This window comes from Scomber japonicus, chromosome 10, assembly GCF_027409825.1.
Source record: "Scomber japonicus isolate fScoJap1 chromosome 10, fScoJap1.pri, whole genome shotgun sequence".
Lineage (NCBI taxonomy): Eukaryota > Metazoa > Chordata > Actinopteri > Scombriformes > Scombridae > Scomber > Scomber japonicus.
In genome coordinates, this window is record NC_070587.1 from 33,595,106 (window position 1) to 33,614,122 (window position 19,017).

The 19,017-nt window shown below is 42.4% G+C and overlaps 1 protein-coding gene across 1 annotated transcript; it reads left to right on the top strand.

The window, feature by feature from the left end:
- The first annotated feature begins 3,150 nt into the window (after positions 1–3,150).
- Positions 3,151–15,357, top strand: kiaa0319 (KIAA0319 ortholog). Its single transcript, XM_053327692.1, has 15 exons — positions 3,151–3,193; positions 5,648–6,339; positions 7,507–7,684; positions 8,193–8,285; positions 8,493–8,666; positions 8,756–8,903; positions 8,978–9,126; positions 9,207–9,358; positions 9,577–9,715; positions 11,110–11,269; positions 12,164–12,300; positions 13,030–13,152; positions 13,650–13,740; positions 13,844–13,935; positions 15,200–15,357. Exons 1-15 carry the CDS (start codon positions 3,151–3,153, stop codon positions 15,355–15,357), a joined length of 2,529 nt encoding a protein of 842 aa, XP_053183667.1.
- Positions 15,358–19,017: the final 3,660 nt, after the last annotated feature.

The window sequence follows — 19,017 nt, forward strand, 5'->3', positions numbered from 1 at the left end:
GAGGGAGGGAGGAAGGAAGGAAATGAAAGGGAGGGAGGGAGGAATGAAAGAAGGAAGGAAGGGAGGGAGGAAGGAAGGCAGGAAGGAAAGAAGGGAGGGAGGGAGGACGGAAGGAAGGGAGGAAGGAAGGAAAGGAAGGAAGGAAGGAAAGGAAAGAAGGGAGGGAGGAAGGAAGGAAGGGAAAGGGAGGGAGGGAGGGAGGGAGGGAGGCAGGAAGGAAAGAAGGGAGGGAGGGAGGACTGAAGGAAGGAAGAAGGAAGGAAGGAAAAGAAAGGAAGGAAGGAAAGGAAAGAAGGGAGGGAGGAAGGAAGGAAGGAAGGAAGGAAGGACACAATAAAAACCATCAACGTGGTCGTGGCAGTACAGCTCTTTGCTCTAAACATTAAAAACTAAATAAAGACACTGAAGCAGTCGCCAGGTTACATGAGATCTCAAACACACTCAGCATATTTACCACCACTGGCCACTGGAGGGCGCTCAACCACTACAAATAAAAGGACACAACACAATATGAACCTGTTACACAAGAACATAATGAGAATGGAGAACAACTAAATATCTGGCTTTCAAAATAAAATAGTGTGTGTTTGTGTGTGTGTGTGTGTGTGTGTGTGTGTGTGTCTCCCTAAAATAGTGTGTGTGTGTGTGTGTGTGTGTGTGTGTGTGTGTGTGTGTGTGTGTGTGTGTGTGTGTTATTCTTGTTTTTTAATTAGTCAAAATGTTCAGAATAAACATAAAACAACATTTTGACACCTGAGCTCCATTTACAGTCATTTAACCCTCCAAAATGATATCTTCTTTTATTCTGAAAATTGTAACCGGATGTAGCTTGTTCCAGTTTCGCTGACTTTACAGCTGATCGTGTGTGTGCGTGTGTGTGTTTTTTTTTGTCCAGCAGCAGCGTGTAACCAATTAAAGCCCCCATTAAACCCCACCCGGACAGGAAACCAGTATGTCACCTGCACAGCTGACTGGGACCACTGCGGAGAACCAGTAAAGAGATTCTACTGGGAGAACTGGGAGCGCCGACAGCATCCAAACTGGGTAATCAAACGTTTCCTGTCAGGTCTTAAAAAACCGCTGTGTGTGTGTGTGTGTGTGTGTGTGTGTGTGTGTGTGTGTGTGTGTGTGTGTGTGTGTGTGTGTGTGTGTGTGTGTGTTATTCTTGTTTTTTAATTAGTCAAAATGTTCAGAATAAACATAAAACAACATTTTGACACCTGAGCTCCATTTACAGTCATTTAACCCTCCAAAATGATATCTTCTTTTATTCTGAAAATTGTAACCGGATGTAGCTTGTTCCATTTTCGCTGACTTTACAGCTGATCGTGTGTGTGCGTGTGTGTGTTTTTTTTTGTCCAGCAGCAGCGTGTAACCAATTAAAGCCCCCATTAAACCCCACCCGGACAGGAAACCAGTATGTCACCTGCACAGCTGACTGGGACCACTGCGGAGAACCAGTAAAGAGATTCTACTGGGAGAACTGGGAGCGCCGACAGCATCCAAACTGGGTAATCAAACGTTTCCTGTCAGGTCTTAAAAAACCGCTGTGTGTGTGTGTGTGTGTGTGTGTGTGTGTGTGTGTGTGTGTGTGTGTGTGTGTGTGTGTGTGTGTCCTTTCATCCTGCGTCGTCTCTCACGCAGAACTCCATTTACAGACTCACCAATTTTGCGTTTTCCTTTAAATGAACAGATGCTGAAGTCAAATAAATGATCTAGAAGAAGCTGATAAGAAATTAGAAGACGCTTTTCGATGCGGATTTATATTTACACACATATACAAACATGTCATCTTCAAGTCTGGATGTTATTTTAAACCATCACCCAAGTTTAGCACCAGTTCATCCCAAAGAAGCCCAGCAGGCAGGTTGGATGATCCCACTGAATAAATAGAAAGTTTTAATAAAAGACTTTTGCATATGTGAGGTAAATATGAGCCGAATTATAAAGTGGACCATCCAGATACATAAACTGTCTTTAAAACTATGTCAGCATGTGTGTATTTCTGCCTTTAAGTGAGAAGATGTGTAAATATATAAAATGTGAATGTGAGTTTGGACTGGTGGGTTTTTTCTGCGTATCATTTGAGCAGCAGGAATCACGACCTGTCATGACAGCTGTGACGTGTTCAGGTTAAAATAACTCAACTTAAACTCTCATATATCTGTTGGTTATTATTATGATGATGAAATTATAATCATATTTCTGAGAAGGATGGAGGAGGTGCGTTAGATTTGAGACGCTGAGCAGCGCGTTTTCCTGCCGGGCGGGGCTCCGGGTGGCGCTGTCCGGCAGCGTGGTGCTGAAACTGAACATCACCTACTCAACCTAAATAACGTTTGAGCTCCTGAAATATACACTGAAATATATATTTATGATATTATTTGATCATGAGCTGATTAATCCGTGTGATTTAAAGCTGTGTGGGTTATTATTTTAAAAGAAATTAATTTGAATATAAGCTTAAATTTAATATTAATAAGTCGAGGTGTGTTTTAATGCCTGTTACTAATAATTCTTTCTATCATGGGTTCATCTATAGATTTGGTTTTCTCTCTGTTTTTATTAGTTATTAGTTATTAGTTATTAGTTATTAGTTATTAGTTATTAGTTGGTAAAATGTCAGAAAATAGAACATAGGTGATGTTATGTCAACCAAAACTCAACAATATTTATATTATAACAAATGATATAAAACAGATAAAAGGCAGCACAGCTTCATCTGAGAATCTGGAACCAGATAGGTAATATTAAGTAATATTTTTCAGACTGAAAGAACAGTTTTATTTTATATGTTTTAGCAGCTTTTCATGGTCAGTTTTGGCTCAATATGTTTAGCTAATAATGTTAATAAACTAAACTAATTTAGATTTGTACTTTTTGTTTATTAGTTATTGTGTTGAAATGCTTTGATGTTTATGTTTGTGTCATTTTTCAGCAGTTTTTCCTCCTCCCTGATAAAAACCTTTCATCTCAATATATTCTGTCACTATGTTCATTTCTGACCTCAGTTAGTCACTATTTAGGAAACACACTTTCCATCATTAGAAAACTCTTTTATTCTTCATTTCTTTGAAGTTGTGAACTAACAACAAGGTTAAACTCTTTTTTTTCTATCTTCTGTTTCAGACTCTCAGACTCTCGTTCAACATGTGGGAGAAAACATTTGTGCTGCTGCTTCACGCTGTGGAAGGTACGACAACATCTGCACACATCCTGTTAGTTCAACACCAGGTTGCAGGATGTTTATCTGTAGCTTTTAGTGATTAACATACAGACATGTCTTATTATGTCTTTAACCTTCCTGTTGTCCTCCCGGGTCAAAAAGACCCCATCTATTTTGACTTGTTCCTTCCTTCCTTCCTCCCTCCCTCCTTCCTCCTTTCCTTCATCCCTCCTTTCCTTCCTTCTTCCCTCCTTCCTTCCTCCTTCCTCCTTCCTCCTTTCCTTCCTTCCTTCTTCCTTCCTCCCCCCCTCCTTCCCTCCTTTCCTTCCTTCTTCCTCCCTCCTTTCCTTCCTTGACTCGAGGACAATAGGAGGGGTTAATATAGGTCTTTTTTTTATTTGTGAGAGACATTAAAAACAGAAAGTTCTAAATCTGTAAGGCTCTATTTCTAGTATGGCTTAAAAAACAAACAAACTACATATCCCATAATGCAACTTTTATTTAATTTGAGCTTCTCTGCCATTTTCATATCCTTTTAAAGATCTTTGTTATTCATTGTATCTGTTTCCTTTAATCAGCTTATATCTGGATAAATGTGAACGCAGCTGAAAACATGTTGAAAAATGAAACTGCATCAAAATCTTAAAGTTAAAATAAAATATTAGTTTCCTGTTAACCCTCCTGTCGTCCTCCCGGGTCAAATTGACCCCATCTGTTTTGACTGTTCCTTCCTTCCTTCCTCCCTCCTTCTCTCTTTCTTTCCTTCCTCTCTCTTTCCTCCCTTCCTTCTTTTCTTCATCTATCCCCCTTTCTTCCTTCTTCCTTCCTTCTGTCCTTCCTTTCTCCTTCCTTCCTTCACTTCCTTCTTTCCTCCCTCCATCCCTCCTTCTCTCTTTCTTTCCTTCCTCTCTCTTTCCTCCCTTCCTTCCTTTTCTTCATCCATCCCCCTTTCTTCCTTCCTCCTTCCTTCCTTCACTTCTTTCCTCCCTCCCTCCCTCCCTTCTTCTCTTTCTTTCCTCCCTTCCTTCTTTCCTTCCTTCCTCCCTTCCTTTTTTCCTTTCTCTCTCTCTCCCTCCTACCTTCTTTCCTCCCTTCCTTATTTCCTCTGTCCGTCCTTCTTTCCTTTCCTCCCTCCTTTCCTTCCTTCCTTCCTTCCTTCCTTCCTTCCTTCCTTCCTTCCTTCCTTCCTTCCTTCCGCCTTTCCTTCCTTCTTCCTCCCTTCCTTCCTCCCTTCCTCCTTCCCTTCCTTCCCTCCTTTCCTCTCTTCCTTCCTTCTTTGACTCAAGGACAACAGGAGGGTTACATTACACACACCTTACAAACTCCACACCTCCCAGATTGATGATATATATCCTGTAAAACTCATCAAAGCCACAGAAGACACATACAAACAAATGTTCACAGACTTGAGGAGGACGAGAAACTGATTAATGTTTAAAACTGGTGGAATGACCCTTTAACAGAAATATACATTTAATATTTTTAATTTGACTTGTCTCCACGTAGAGAAGACAAAATAAATTCAGTATCCTTTTAGACCCGGAGACCTGCACAGTCAGACCCCTTGTGTTTTTTTGACAGTGCCACCTACTGGTTGACTGTAAAACTGCAACTGCACACAGTCTGGACCGTTCAGATGCCTTATGGATTATCGACAGGGCAAAGTCCAAATAAAAACACCAAGATGTGAAGCTTGGATTACTTTTAAACTTTTTAAAAATCTTTTGGACTAAATAAATAAAATCCAAAAACTTTTATGACATGAAACGAATGATGTGATTAACGTTCAATACCTTTTTGTCCGGGTCTGCAGAGTAGGTAACATTAGCATAACACAAACCAGGGGGCGCTGTAGCAAAAAACCAAGGGGTCTGAATCTGGCAGGGAGTTCTGGTCCTCTGAAATGAGGCCAACATGGAAGTAACTTTGAGCTGCATTCTATCAAAAGGTCACCAGGGGGCGACCGTCTCTATACAAGTCAATGGAGAATTCACCAACTTCTCACTTGATTTCTAACCTCAGTAAACGTTTTCAAAATGTGTTTATGGTCTCAATCGCTAGTTTAAAGCCTTCTTCAATGCAGTATGATGTTCATTTGGGACATTTTGGCCTCCCTGATTTTATATTTGTTAATAAAGCAGGGTATGCATTAGGGCGTGGTTACGTCGTGATTGACAGGTTGATTGCCCAATGTCCTCCAGATCCAGCCCTCGCAACCATAGCAACCTCCCCGCTCCGTCCATGGTCCCGCCTCATGCCCATATAAGTAGAATCCGTGTTTTTATTTTTCCCAGTATGCACCTGCAATTTTCAAGATGGCGCTGCCTAGATTCGAAACTATTGGCTTCTGAGCAGCAGTCCACAAACCAATGGGTGACGTCACAGATGTTATGTCCATTTCTTTTATACAGTCTATGGTCTGAATCTGCAGGTCTCCGGGTCTACAGACACATGCTCTTCTGTTATTGTGTGTTGTTGCAGCTGTAGTGGCGTCTCAGTGCTGGCAGGGGGCGACCTTCTCTGAGGCGGTGGTGTCTCCGGCGGTGGAGAGCAGCGGTATCCTGCGTGTGCCGGGTGTTGCGTCGCTGCCGCAGTGCGTGGCGGCGTGCTGCGACCTGCCGGGTTACGACCTGGCCTGGATGTTCAAAGGCCGCTGCTACGTCCTGAGCTGCCAGCAGAGGGAGAACTGTCAGCCCCAAGAGCGACCCGGCGCCGACTCTGTCCTCGCCTTCCTGCGCCGGACGTCGCAGCAGACGCTCGTGCTGCAGTCTCTGGTGCGAGGCGAGCCGTACGGCGGTCGCTGGAGGCCCCTCTCTAGGTCCTCTGAGGCCCCTGGGGACCTGGAGGCTCTGAAGGACCTCGCCCTCTTTGATGGACCCCAGCAGGACTTCTCTGACCCTGGCATGCTGGATGTGGAGTACTCAGAGGGAAGCTTGGAGGAGCGGGGCGGGGGCGGGGGAAGAGGAGGAGGAGCAGAGGCTGAGCTGATGACCCATCAACCATCCTTGAACGGAGGAGAGAAGTTTAACCAATCAGAGGCAGAGGAAGGGTTAGAGAGGGGGCCGACGGAGAGCAGCGTGGCCCAAGACAGAGCCTCGTCTGAGGGGAGTCTGAGCCGGGGAGACGAGGACAGAACCAGGAGACCAGCTGATGCAGCTGCTGCAGAGAAAACGGTGAGTGATGAAGTTAAAGGAGAATTTCACCATTTTACACTGTAAGTTAGAAAACATCATTTGAAACCTCGAGTGATACACTGATATAAACACTACTGATCTCAGCAAAGCCTGTATTACATTAACTGAGCTTTACAAGACTGTCAGTGAATGTAGCTCCTCATGTACTGACCCTGCACCTGTTGCATTTATTAAGCAGGTGTTTGACGGTGTTTCGGTTCATGTTTTGAAGATTATAAATACGTCACTTCTAACAGATATTTCCAGATTCCCTTAAAACAGCTGTGGTTAAACCAGGCGGGGAGCTCCGGTCCTCTGAAATGAGGCCAACCAGGAAGTAACTTAGAGCTGCATTTTATCAAAAGGCCACCAGGGGGCGACCGTCTCTATACAAGTCAATGGAGAATTCACCAACTTCTCACTTGATTTCTAACCTCAGTAAACATTTTCAAAATGTGTTTATGGTCTCAATCGCTAGTTTAAAGCCTTCTTCAATGCAGTATGATGTTCATTTGGGACATTTTGGCCTCCCTGATTTTATATGTGATGATAAAGCAGGGTATGCATTAGGGCGTGGCTACGTCCTGATTGACAGGTTGATTGACCAATGTCCTTGAGATCCAGCCCTCGCAACCATAGCAACCTCCCCACTCCGCCCATGGCTCTGCCTCATGCCCATAAGTAGAATCCGTGTTTTTATTTTGCCCAGCATGCACCTGAAATTTTCAAGATGGCGCTGCCCAGATCCGATACTATTGACTTCTGAGCAGCAGTCCACAAACCAATGGGTGACGTCACGGATGTTACATCCATTTCTTTTATACAGTCTATGGGTTAAACCTTTACACTGTCCAGCTACAGGCCGATATCCAACCTTCCATTTATTAGTAACTAACTAACTAACAGAAGAGAAATGTGCAGGAATAAAACCCATCAGGGCTCGTTGGGTGTTCCGAACAATATAAAGAGTAAAGAAATACAGACAAAAACATACTAAAACCTGAGGTGTTACAAGTAATTTACAATTTACCAATGCATAGAAAGTGTATTATCATTAAATTTTAATATTAATTACTGGAGGTTTTATTCAGGTTGGCAGAAACATCAACAGGACGATGCCGAAACAGAAAGATTCTCACTTCTCCTCGTTTGTTTGCTTCTTTACAGACCAAAACGCAGAGCGGCACCAGTTCTACATCATCATCATCATCATCATCATCATCATCATCATCATGGCTGTCGCTACGGAAACCAACAACAGCCTCCTCGCAAAGCAAAGATATAAGGGCTTCACCTTCCAGCTCTGCCACGCCCCACTGGACCAGCAACACGCCCACACAGACAGGTACTGTATTATATTATATTATATTATATTATATTGAGGTCACTTTAGTGTAGAAAATTAAAATAACTCGCTTTGAGTGGTTGTTATATGAGAACAGGCCATTTATCATTTGTTATGATGTAAAAAAAAACTGGAAGCAACACAAATCGTGACAGAAAGATTTAAAATAATTCTACGTGTTTATTAAGATCAGATATTCCTTTATTAGTCCCACGATGGAGAAATCTGCATTATTACAGCAAGCGGACAGTAAAATAGAAGAGCAGCAATAAGAAAAAGAATAAAGAACAATAATAGTAAAATTATATAATAAAAATAATCGTGACATTATTTTACAAGAGTAATATTGGTATTGAGTGATTATATTGTTCTTGCACAGTACTGGGAGCAGTGCTGGTTTTACTGGGAGGAAGGAGTGTGTCACACTTTAGATGAAGGAGTCTGTGATTGAAGGAGCTCTCCAGAGATATTTGACCTCCAGTTTGTTTCTTTCCTCCTGCTCCTGCAGATCAACCCCTGAAAGTCTCCCTTGGAAACCCCGTAGAACAGACGACGCTCACAGTTAAAATAGACGCTTCGCTTCCCCATGAACCTACGACTGGTACTGAACACACACACACGCACGCACGCACGCACGCACGCACGCACGCACGCACATACACACACACAAACATACCAGCCTGTTATAATATAATATTTAATTTAATTTACTTATTTATTTTCACAATATCGATATAATATTGATTTATTGCTCAGCCGCAGTCTAAATGACCAGTATGAGTCAGACTGAGTGTTTAATGCTTTACAGATGCAGTGAAGTTGTTCCAGTCAGCAGTCGGAGCTCCACCTGCCACTCAGCCTCTGATCCGTGCGGTGACCTCTGACCCTGCCACCACGCCGCCTCGCAGCACCATCGCCCCGGCAACAACAACAACAACCACCGTCGCCGCTGCACCTTCTGCTACGACTGCCACAGAGCCCGGTGAATAATAAACACAGGAGACAGGAAGCACACTATATAATAAACATATAAATAACAGCAGTAAACCTGACAGATGTGTCTGTGTTCAGTATCAGAGGTCGGGGGGTCAAACCGTGGTCCGGTGGCCATTGTGGGTCCTGACAGGAAGTTGTTTCTCCCGGTGAGCAGCGTGGTGCTCGATGGCAGCGGCAGCACTGACGACCGCGCCATTGTTAGCTACCACTGGGACGCCACCAGGTACGACTCACCTCAGACTTTTTGAACTTCTTTTTGAACTAATTAGATTTATAACCCATGTCATATTTCTACAGTGGTCCTCCGGGATTAAAGCTGGAGGGTGGAGAGCAGGCGGTTGCCACGGCGACAGGCCTCCGGATGGGACGCTACACCTTCAGATTGACCGTCAGTGACCAGCAGGGGGCGACAGACAGCGCCTCGCTGACCGTCAGAGTCCAAGAGGGTGAGACGGGTTTGGATGGATTTTTTTAAGTATTTCTAATGAATCCATAATAGAATAATCAGTACTGTCTCATCCTGCAGTCAGAAGTCCTCTTCCCATCGCTCACGCCAGCGGCAGCCACACTCTCACTCTGCCCAACAACTCTCTCGTCCTCCGCGGCTCCATGACCGAGGGAGACCAGACGGATGTTCACTACCTTTGGGTCCGAGACAGCCAGAGTCCTGCTGCTGGGGTTAGTCCTCACCGCTGACTGATAGATTAGATCACTTCAAACAGACTAGGATTAGATCAGATAGGATTGGAGGTTTGTCTTGAGATTATGAACTGTAATGGCCACACAAAGCTTCCCTGTGTTTCATCACATTTTAAAGCTTAAGAAATAAGTTTGACTCCTTTTTAAGATGTTAGAGTATTTTATGTTGTTTTGGTCTGATGAGCGTCTGTGTGCAGGATGTGCTGTACGACTCGGACACTCAGGCCTCGCTCTACTTGTCCAACCTGGTTGAAGGAACCTACCTTTTCCAGCTGAGAGTCACCGACGCTCAGGGACGCTCCAGCACCGCGACGGCCACTGTGGAGGTCCGACCAGGTAGGACGGAGAGCTGGAGGACTCTCTCAGCTCCGTCTGGTCTCAATCAGCTGTTGTTTGGAGTTTTTCTGCAGCTTTGTGATGCTCAGAGTCAACACAAGCAACCGTCTCCTCTCCTGTTACCTTACTTACTTTCTTTATACAGGGTTTCCATAAAGTCTCTTTACAATTTAACACATTTATTACAAAAGCAAATTAATAGACAAATCTGTGGAAATGTCCATCTTTTTCCTTCCTTCCTGGAAGCTCTCAATATGCTGACACAGGTTTAAAAATGGTCATTTTCTTTTCATTGTTTTGCCTTTAATGTAGATAGTAGAGAGAGAGAGAGACAGGAAATGGGAGGCAGAGAGGGGGGAATGACATGCAGGATAGGACCACTCGGCGCGAGATTCGAACCAGGGTTGCCTGCAGTGAGGACTGTAGTCTCTACACATGGCGCGGGTGCTCTACCCACTGAGCTAAACACCACCACCTTTCTTTTCATTTCTATTTGTACTGTTTTGTATTTTTTGTTCAGTTCAGAAACAAGGAAGGTAACAACCTGTGTGATGGATGGAGGGGAAAACTCATCAACTAAACTAAACCGTAAAATGCTTTATGAGGCTGATGCAAAAGTTTTATTTGAATTAAAAAAGAGATGAGCTGAGTGGTGAAATATAAAGCTTACAGTGGTGGTAGGATAAATAAATCCCCAAATGATATTATAATCTATGAGGATAAAATTAAGAGTTAATAAACACTTCTGTTGAAAACTTGGAAATACTTCACATACTGACGGACAGAAGGAAGGGTGGGAAGAAAGGAAGGAAGGAAGGACAGAAGGGAGGAAAGAAAGGAAGGAAGGAAGGAAGGAAGGAAGGAAGGAAGGAAGAGCAGACAGCAAAGAAAGAAAGAAAGAAAGGAAGGAAAAAGTCTCCACTGTTTAACTGATAAATCATTCAAGGAAGGAAGGACAGAAGGAAGGAAGTATGAAAGGAAGGAAGGAGGGAAGGAAGGAAGGACAGAAGGAAGGGAGGAGAGAAAGGAAAGAAGGAAGTAAGAAAGGAAGGAAGGACACACAACCTGATTAAATCTATATTTAAGTGATGATACAAAAAAAAGAATAGAGGATGTTTTTTAAGTTATAACTATTAAAAATGTCCAAATTTCAATGCATGTCTGTTTTTATCATATTCAAATTTACACACAGAGACATAAATGATGCACAAAGTAAATGTTATCATCAGTTCCACATTCTGCTCAATCAGCTGTTTTTAGTAAAAACAAAAACAAAAGCTGCAGGAAAATGAAAACGAGCTGTTTGCTGCATGTTTGTGTCTTTGAGTGAGTTTATATCTGTGGTAAAAGGCGTTGTGAGATGACTGCAGTGTGTCCCTGCCGGGCCTCCGTAGAGCCGGGTGGAGGGGAGGAGGTGGAGCTGGAGATGCTGGTGTCGGTGTCTCAGGTCAGCGTTGCTCAGAGAGACACGGTGGTCCGACAGCTCGCCGCTCTGCTGCACGTTCTGGACAACGACATCCAGGTCCGAGCGCTGCAGGGACACTCACACCTCAGGTACCAGCTCTGATTGGCTGCTTCACTCTGATTGGTTCACCGACTGATCGACTCACAGATTTACCAGCTGACTGACTGTTGTGTAAAAAGTCCAACGCTTTATTTTAGACGCTTTATTTTATAGTAACTTGCAGGTCGTTAATGGTTCATTTTTAGGAAATGTAAAGTCTGTGTAGAGTAAGAATAAATATGTGTTCTGAGTTTGACATACCACAGAAAAGATCGAAAAAATCGCCAAATATATGAAATTAGGCTTCAAAGTTGTGTAAAAATCAGCCTCTTTCTCTGCTCCCAAACGCTGTGGGCGTGGCCGCCAAGTCCGCTGAAGCCCCGCCCCCTACCAAGTGTCACCTGTCAATCAAAGTCACCACCTCTACCAGAAACATGGACGCTACGTCTGAGAGTGTTCTGCTGCTAGCTCAGCGGCTAGCTCGGTGGCTAGCTCGGCGGCTAACTCAGCTAACTGTAGACTGTAGTAGTAGTAGTGTGCTGAATGTATTTATACCTCTACAGCAGCAGGGGAGGGTTTATGCTAATCCTAGCTCCACAATTCAAATCTAAATGGTTGAAATGCTTTTTACACATTTTTTAGAAATACATTTATGACCTATTTAATGTGTTTAGAAGAAAATGTCTGAATTCACAAGAAAAAGTCTTAAAATGAACCTAGTGATCTTAGTGTTAGTTTTCTTTTCATTGTCTCCATGGTGACTGTCTAGTGTTCAGTGTGACTTGTTGAGATAACGGTTAGTACCAAACACAGTGTCAGCATTATTTCATCCTTTACAGCTTCTACTAATCAAGGCTTTCCTCCTGATACCTGAAACAAGAAAACTAAGACTAACACTACATAAACACTAACATTCATGTTTTCACTCTGTGTTCTGTGTTTAGCACAGTGCTGCGGTTCTCGGTGCGGGGCCCCTCGGGGCCGCTCTCTGGCTCCAGGCTGGTGAGTCTGCTGAGGAACCAGCTGCTCAGAGAGAAGAGTGAATACCTGCTGTTCAGAGTGCTGAGAGTCGACACCGTCTGTGAGTTCAGACCCTTCACACAAAGCTGATCCAGAGTCTGTTTCTGCTTCTCATCTATTAATGTGATCATCTCTTCATCGCCAACATTTCTTATTCATGGTCTTGAGCCAAAGTCTTTTTGTTACTATACTTCCACCACAGCTCAACAGGAAACACTAAGAGGAGATATGATGCTAAAACAACTGTAAATACTACTACTACTATATAGAGTACTACTACTAATACTACTACTACTACATAGAATACTCCTCCTCCACTCAGTAAATGTGTCAGATATCTCTTGATATAATAACTCACACTGATGAAGCTCAATAGAAGTTGATCGTCTACTTTTAAATACATTTTTTGCACTAAATGACTGAATACTGTGTGACAGGAGGAAAACCTTGTTACTGATCCTTTAAGTGCAACGCTAAATCAGTGGAGGACTCTTATAACCATATATTTACCAAAACACATGAATATAAACTAAAATATATTTCTAAAAACTCATTTTAGATATGAAAAGCACCAAACACCAATTTCATTTCAAGATCGGTTTAGTTTCCTTTATTATTTTCTGATGTTTTCTCTCTATTCTGATATTCTGAGTGTGAACACACAGGAGGCTAACATCAGCTAAACTAATAGAAATGCTAAAATCTAAATATGTAAATGTTCAGATTATAAAGTTATTTTCTGAGGATCATGTGACACATCATCTTCATGGTTTGGTCTCTTGTCCTGCAGTGTGTTTGCTCCGCTGCTCGGGCCGAGGACAGTGTGACCCGATCACCAAGGAGTGCACCTGCGACCCCTTCTGGACAGAGAACCTAATTCGCCGTTACCTTGGTGACGGGGAGAGTAACTGTGGTGATTATTGGCATTTCACATCTTTTTTTTATTTTTACCAAACACAAAACATTTAAAAGTTCAGATTATTTTTTCTTTCAGTAAATGTTTGAATTTATTATTAGTTCAGATTCTTTTGCTCTAATTAAAATGTAAACATCTATGGGGTTTGGACTCTGAGCTAGGGCTGAATCGATTACTCGAATTATTCGAATAATTCTATTACAAAAAATGATCGAGGTAGTTTTTCATGAATCGAAGCTTCGTTTAATGTTTCAGATGGAACTGAAGTTAAATCCATAAATGGGTTTAATTTTACTTTCGCTATTTAATAAGGCAAAATAATTGATTCGATTACTCGATTAATCGATGAAATAATCGATAGAATACTTGATTACAAAAATAATTGATAGCTGCAGCCCTACTCTGAGCTCTATGAAACTGTAATGGGCATATTTTCTGATGTGAAAGGATGAATCATTAATAACTGAGTGAGCTGGCTCTGGTCTTCCTGTCAGAGTGGAGAGTCCTGTACGTCATCCTGACCAGCTTCATGCTCATGGTCTTCATCCTGTCAGTCAGCTGGACCTTCATCTGCTGCTGCAAGAGGTGAAACACTCGAAGCCAGATCAGAATAATGTTTAATAAACCTGTCATCCTGTGATCCTGTGATGCTGCTGCAGTGTTCTCACTGTGTGCTGACTGTGTTTAGGAGGAGACAGACCAAAGTGAGGAAGAAAACCAAATACACAATCCTGGACAACATGGACGAACAGGAGAGAGTGGAGCTCAGACCCAAATTCAGTGAGTCACTTCTCTTCAGCTGTTTCCAGACATAATAATACGTGTAATACTGATGGTTTCATCTCTTATGTTATGGGTTCAGACAGATGTGTATTTAGTGAAAGGTTTTCCTCTCTCTAATCATTCCTCCTGTTCTTCATACTGGCTATTAAAAGATCTCCTTCTAATGTGCTTTCAATGTAAAGTGATGGAGACTAAATCCACAGTGTTTCCACTCAGTCATTTAAAAGTAGATGATCAGCTTCTGTTGAGCTTCATCAGTCTGAGTTATTACCGTGCGGTACCATCCTCTTCCGCTTTACCTGGGGTCGGGTCACGGGGGCAGCAGCCTAAGCAGGGAAGTCCAGACTCTCTCCCCAGCTACTTCATCTAGCTCTTCCAGGCGTTCCCAGGCCAGCCGAGAGACATAGTCTCTCCAGTGGTCCTGGGTCTTCCCCGGGGTCTCCTACCGGTGGGACGTGCCCTGAACACCTCACCAGGGAGGCGTCCGGGAGGCATCCTGATTAGATGCCCGAACCACCTCATCTGGCTCCTCTCGATGCGGAGGAGCAGCGGGTCTACTCCGAGCTCCCTCCGGATAACTGAGCTTCTCACCCTATCTCTAAGGGAGAGCCCCACCACCCTACGGAGGAAGCTCATTTCAGCCGCTTGTACCCGCCATCTTGTTCTTTCGGTCACTACCCAAAGCTCATGACCAGAAGTGAGGGTAGGAACGAAGATCGACTAGTAAATCGAGCTCAGCTCCCTCTTCACCACGACGGATCTGTGCAGAGTCCGCATTACTGCAGACGCCGCACCGATCCGCCTGTCGATCTCCCGCTCCATCCTTCCCTCACTCATGAACAAGACCCCGAGGTACTTGAACTCCTCCACGTAACGTTGAAACATAGAAGATGAAGATTTGACTCATTTGGACGCTGAAGCTTCATATTAGCTTCAGATCAACTTTTAAATCCATGTTTCCACAGAAGGAGGACTGTGGGTTTAGTCCTCCATGATGAAGGATCTAATGGTCAGTATGAACAGGATGAGTCATTACACACACATAAACACACTTCATGTTCATTTGGTCTCCTGGTGATGTGGTATCACAGCAGGTAGTCATGATGTGTAAATGAATAATTAAAAGGAATTATAACAGCAGCCTAAGAGATGGGGGACAAAATCTAAAACCCTCCAAAGTTCAGCTGAATCTAAAATGAGTCTCTGACAGTATGTACAATATATAAAAGGTATAACAGAATGAAACCTCTCATCTCTGCAGGTATCAAACACCGCAGTACGGAGCACAACTCCAGCTTGATGATGTCCGAGTCGGAGCTGGACAGCGACCAGGACACCATCTTCAGCCGGGACCGCCCCGTCCGCAGCAGGAACCGGCTCAGCGCTCAGGCGGCTCGCAATGGGAACGCCTTCGGATGACAGAGAAACCGACCTCATGGGGACACAGACGGGAATCTTCTGGGTTGTCGAGGCTTTCTATTCAGGCAGGAAGAGATTTAACTTCTTAAACTTTGAAGGACTTCATTACCCAGAAAGCCTTTTGTTGCGAGGTCAGTTTAAAAAAAAAAAATGGAGTCGTATCTCATTTCAGGAGCAAATATCCTTCGAAGGACATGAGGACTTAAAGCCAGGAGGCCGAGCATGCGACTCCTTACGCAGGATGCAGAGGCTGGAACAGGACAACCTCTGCAACCTGCGCTCACGTGTTTGGTCTAGAAATGTGGATTTAAGGATTTAAACGGAAAGACTTTGACGTTACAGTTACATGAGAGGACGATTATCAAGCTTCATCTCTTTGCATCCAGTAGAGAGAAAAGGTCCAGGATGTGTTGCGCAAGAGGGGGAACGGCTAAGCTAGCATTAGCAAAACAAACAAAGGCTGTGTTCAAAACCGCATACTACATACTACACACTTCTATACTACACACTAAAGGACCAGATAGTAACCAGACCGTTTACACCAGGGATGTCAAACATGCGGCCCGTGGGCCAGATCAGGCCCGCCGAGGGGTCCAGTACGGCCCACTTTCCTCATTCCTCCTTTCCTTCCATCTTCCCTTCCTTCCTTTCTGTCTTCTTTTTCTTCGTTCCTTCTTTCCTTCTTTCATGTCTTCTTTTCCTTCCTTCCTCCCTTCTTTTTCTTCCTTCTTTCCTTCCTCCCTGTCTTATTTTCCTTCCTTCCTTCCTCCCTTTATTCCTTCTGTTTCTCATTCCTGTGTTCTCTTCCTTCCATCTTTCCTTCTCTCATTCCTGTCTTCTCTTCCTTCTCCTCCTAGAAAGAAGGAAGGAAGGATCCTTCTTTCTATCTGTCCTTCCTGACTGCCTGCCTGCCTTCCTTTCTTCCTTCCTTCCTTCCTTCTCTTTAATGATCTGGCCCACATTAGATCAAATTGTTCTGTATGTGGCCCTTGACTGAAAATGAGTTTGACTCCCCTGGTTTACACTGTAGTAAACTACACGATAACCCACAATGCATTGCGTTCCTACCCGAGCTGAAATCATCAGGCTGAAGCTGATTTCATTTTAGCTCTAACTCTGTAAATAAACCACTTTATCCACATTTCTAACCTTTTTTAGGAAGAAAGTAAAGTAGCCCTTTAGATCCACAATGTGACGCTAATTTGTCCAAATAACACCTGTTTAAAGTTTTGTTCCTGAGAATTCGGAGCCGCTCAAGTAACGCACTTCCTGTCATTTTCACAAAATAAAACACCTGTTACCTTTTTATTATTAAGAAAACCATAATGATAGAATTGGTGCTTTTATTTTGAAAACAGGAAGCGAACATACCCTCGCTGTAGCTAACTTGAAACCACTGTTTAACCCTCCTGTTGTCCCCAAGTCAAGGAAGGAAGGGAGGAGGAAGGAAGGGGGAAAGGAGGAGGAAGGAAGGAGGGAAGGAAGGAAGGAAGGAAGGAATGGAAGGAGGAAGGAAGGAAGGGAGGAAAGGAAAGAAGGAAGGACGGAGGGAATAAGGAAGGGAGATAGGAAGGAAGGAAGGAAGGAAGGTAGGTAGGAAGGAAGGAGGGAAGGAAAAGTATGCGGTTTAGAACAGACCCAAACAAAGCATTAAAATAAAAAAACAATCAACTATAAAACAACTCCAAAATGATCAGATTCAAATGTAGCAGCAAAAACAGACTTATTGGAACCTCAAAGCTAATCAGCACTAAATCTTTGTATCAATATTAACCAAAAACATCCATAGAAATATCTGCAAAAATGTGAAAATGCCTGTAAAAAAAAAAAATCACATGATTCAATAGGTCGTATTATTATAATTTCCTCTTTATTTCCCATTAATATCCACAGTCAGAAATACAAAATTAAGATATTTTTACATCAACTATACTACAACAGAGTATATTACAATTAAAACCAATTACACTTTGTATTAAAAACAGAATCTGCTGTTCAAACCCAAAACAGAGGAAGGCATGTTACGTCATAATAGTCACGATATATTACTTCCTGTCGTGTCGTAAATATTTATGTGAACACTTTAACGCTTTAATTGGCTAAATTTGGGGCTCAACTGTAGAAAAATATGACTTTATTTATAGAATATCTGGGCCCTTTTTTTGTGCGTTGATGAGCTTGATTTGACAAGTTTTCGCAGTTTTGTAATGCTAGCTCAAAATTTATCGTAGACGTCATCTTTTAATTGTAATTTTATATGAAATATCTCTTGTAATCTTTATCGTGTAATGACGAAATCTACGTCTCCTAATTTATTTATTTTTAATTATGTCTTAATGGCGAGATTTTGTACGTCACCATTACGACATCCGCACTTCTACGAAGATTTGCACTCATAATTACGACATTGTCTTCTAACAACAATCATGCTTACTTATTTAGTTTTATGTTGAAGGAATTGACTAGTTTTAATTTAGTTTTATTTTGAACTAGCTTCAAAACCTGAAAAAAAATCCCTGTCAAATCAAGCTAATTGACAAAGGACTGTGGCCCAGCGCAGTCATTATCACATGACTCTTATTTGTGCTACTTCAACTTAAATTACCCCAAAAACACTAAAAGACTATTATTCAACGGTAAGAATAACCAATCTCACGGCACTTAGGAGACAACATTGGCAAACATGATTTTCCTGGTTTCAGGTATTAATTTGTCTTTTTTTCTTTTAAAACACAAACTTGCCCAGACTTACACACTCACATCAATCTACACAATAAGAAAGGTTTTTAATTTAACTACTTTATATTACAATAATTAATGGCTTCTTTAAAATGGTCTTTATTACTTATTGTCTACATACAGAAAATACACAGACGTAAGGCGCATGCATTCAAGTCCAATCCACAAATGAGTCTTTTTAATTTTTATTTAAAATAAAAATCTAGAAAAAGCTCCTGTTTTAAACTCATGTATCACAGTTTCTCTTTTGTACCTCAAAAATGTTCTTTTTTATTTTATTTTGAAACTCCAATCTTTTGTGCTACTCGTACCGTGAAGCAGGAAAAAAAAAAGCCAAAAAGATACACACAGAGAGAAATACATAATTCTAATCAGCTGGATATTGTTGGTTAAAGAGTCGGGCTCTCCTGGTTCTGGAAGTACAAATCCTTCATTTCACCACATAGACAAAGTTACGTGACTCACAGTTTGAGCTCTTCTATGCTTTGGATCGGAAGAAAACTCTCCTGGTTAAAATCATCAGCACAAAACATGAACAACTGCTTATCTGGGGTTTTTTTCAGGCGGGGAGTTCCGGTCCTCTGAAAAGAAGCCAACGCGGAAGTAACTTCGAGCTGCATTCTATCAAAAGGCCACCAGGGGGCGACCGTCTCTATACAAGTCAATGGAGAATTCACCAACTTCTCACTTGATTTCTAACCTCAGTAAACGTTTTCAAAATGTGTTTATGGTCTCAATCGCTAGTTTAAAGCCTTCTTCATTGCAGTATGATGTTCATTTGATCTGATTCACGCCCACGGCTTCTTCTCCATAGTAATGGAGGCCGATCGTATGTCTCAGAAACAACGTTGAAATAATGTAAAGTCCAGAGTTTCTATTCTCAGTAACATCAAAGAGAACATTTAGAAATGAGAATACAGA

Excerpts from the sequence above, each read along its gene's own strand:
- kiaa0319 (XM_053327692.1), top strand. The coding sequence starts at position 3,151 with ATGTGGGAGAAAACATTTGTGCTGCTGCTTCACGCTGTGGAAG. Across the intron at positions 9,127-9,206 it reads GACCGTCAGAGTCCAAGAGG|TCAGAAGTCCTCTTCCCATC; the intron begins GTGAGACGGGTT and ends CTCATCCTGCAG. Across the intron at positions 13,741-13,843 it reads TTCATCTGCTGCTGCAAGAG|GAGGAGACAGACCAAAGTGA; the intron begins GTGAAACACTCG and ends GACTGTGTTTAG.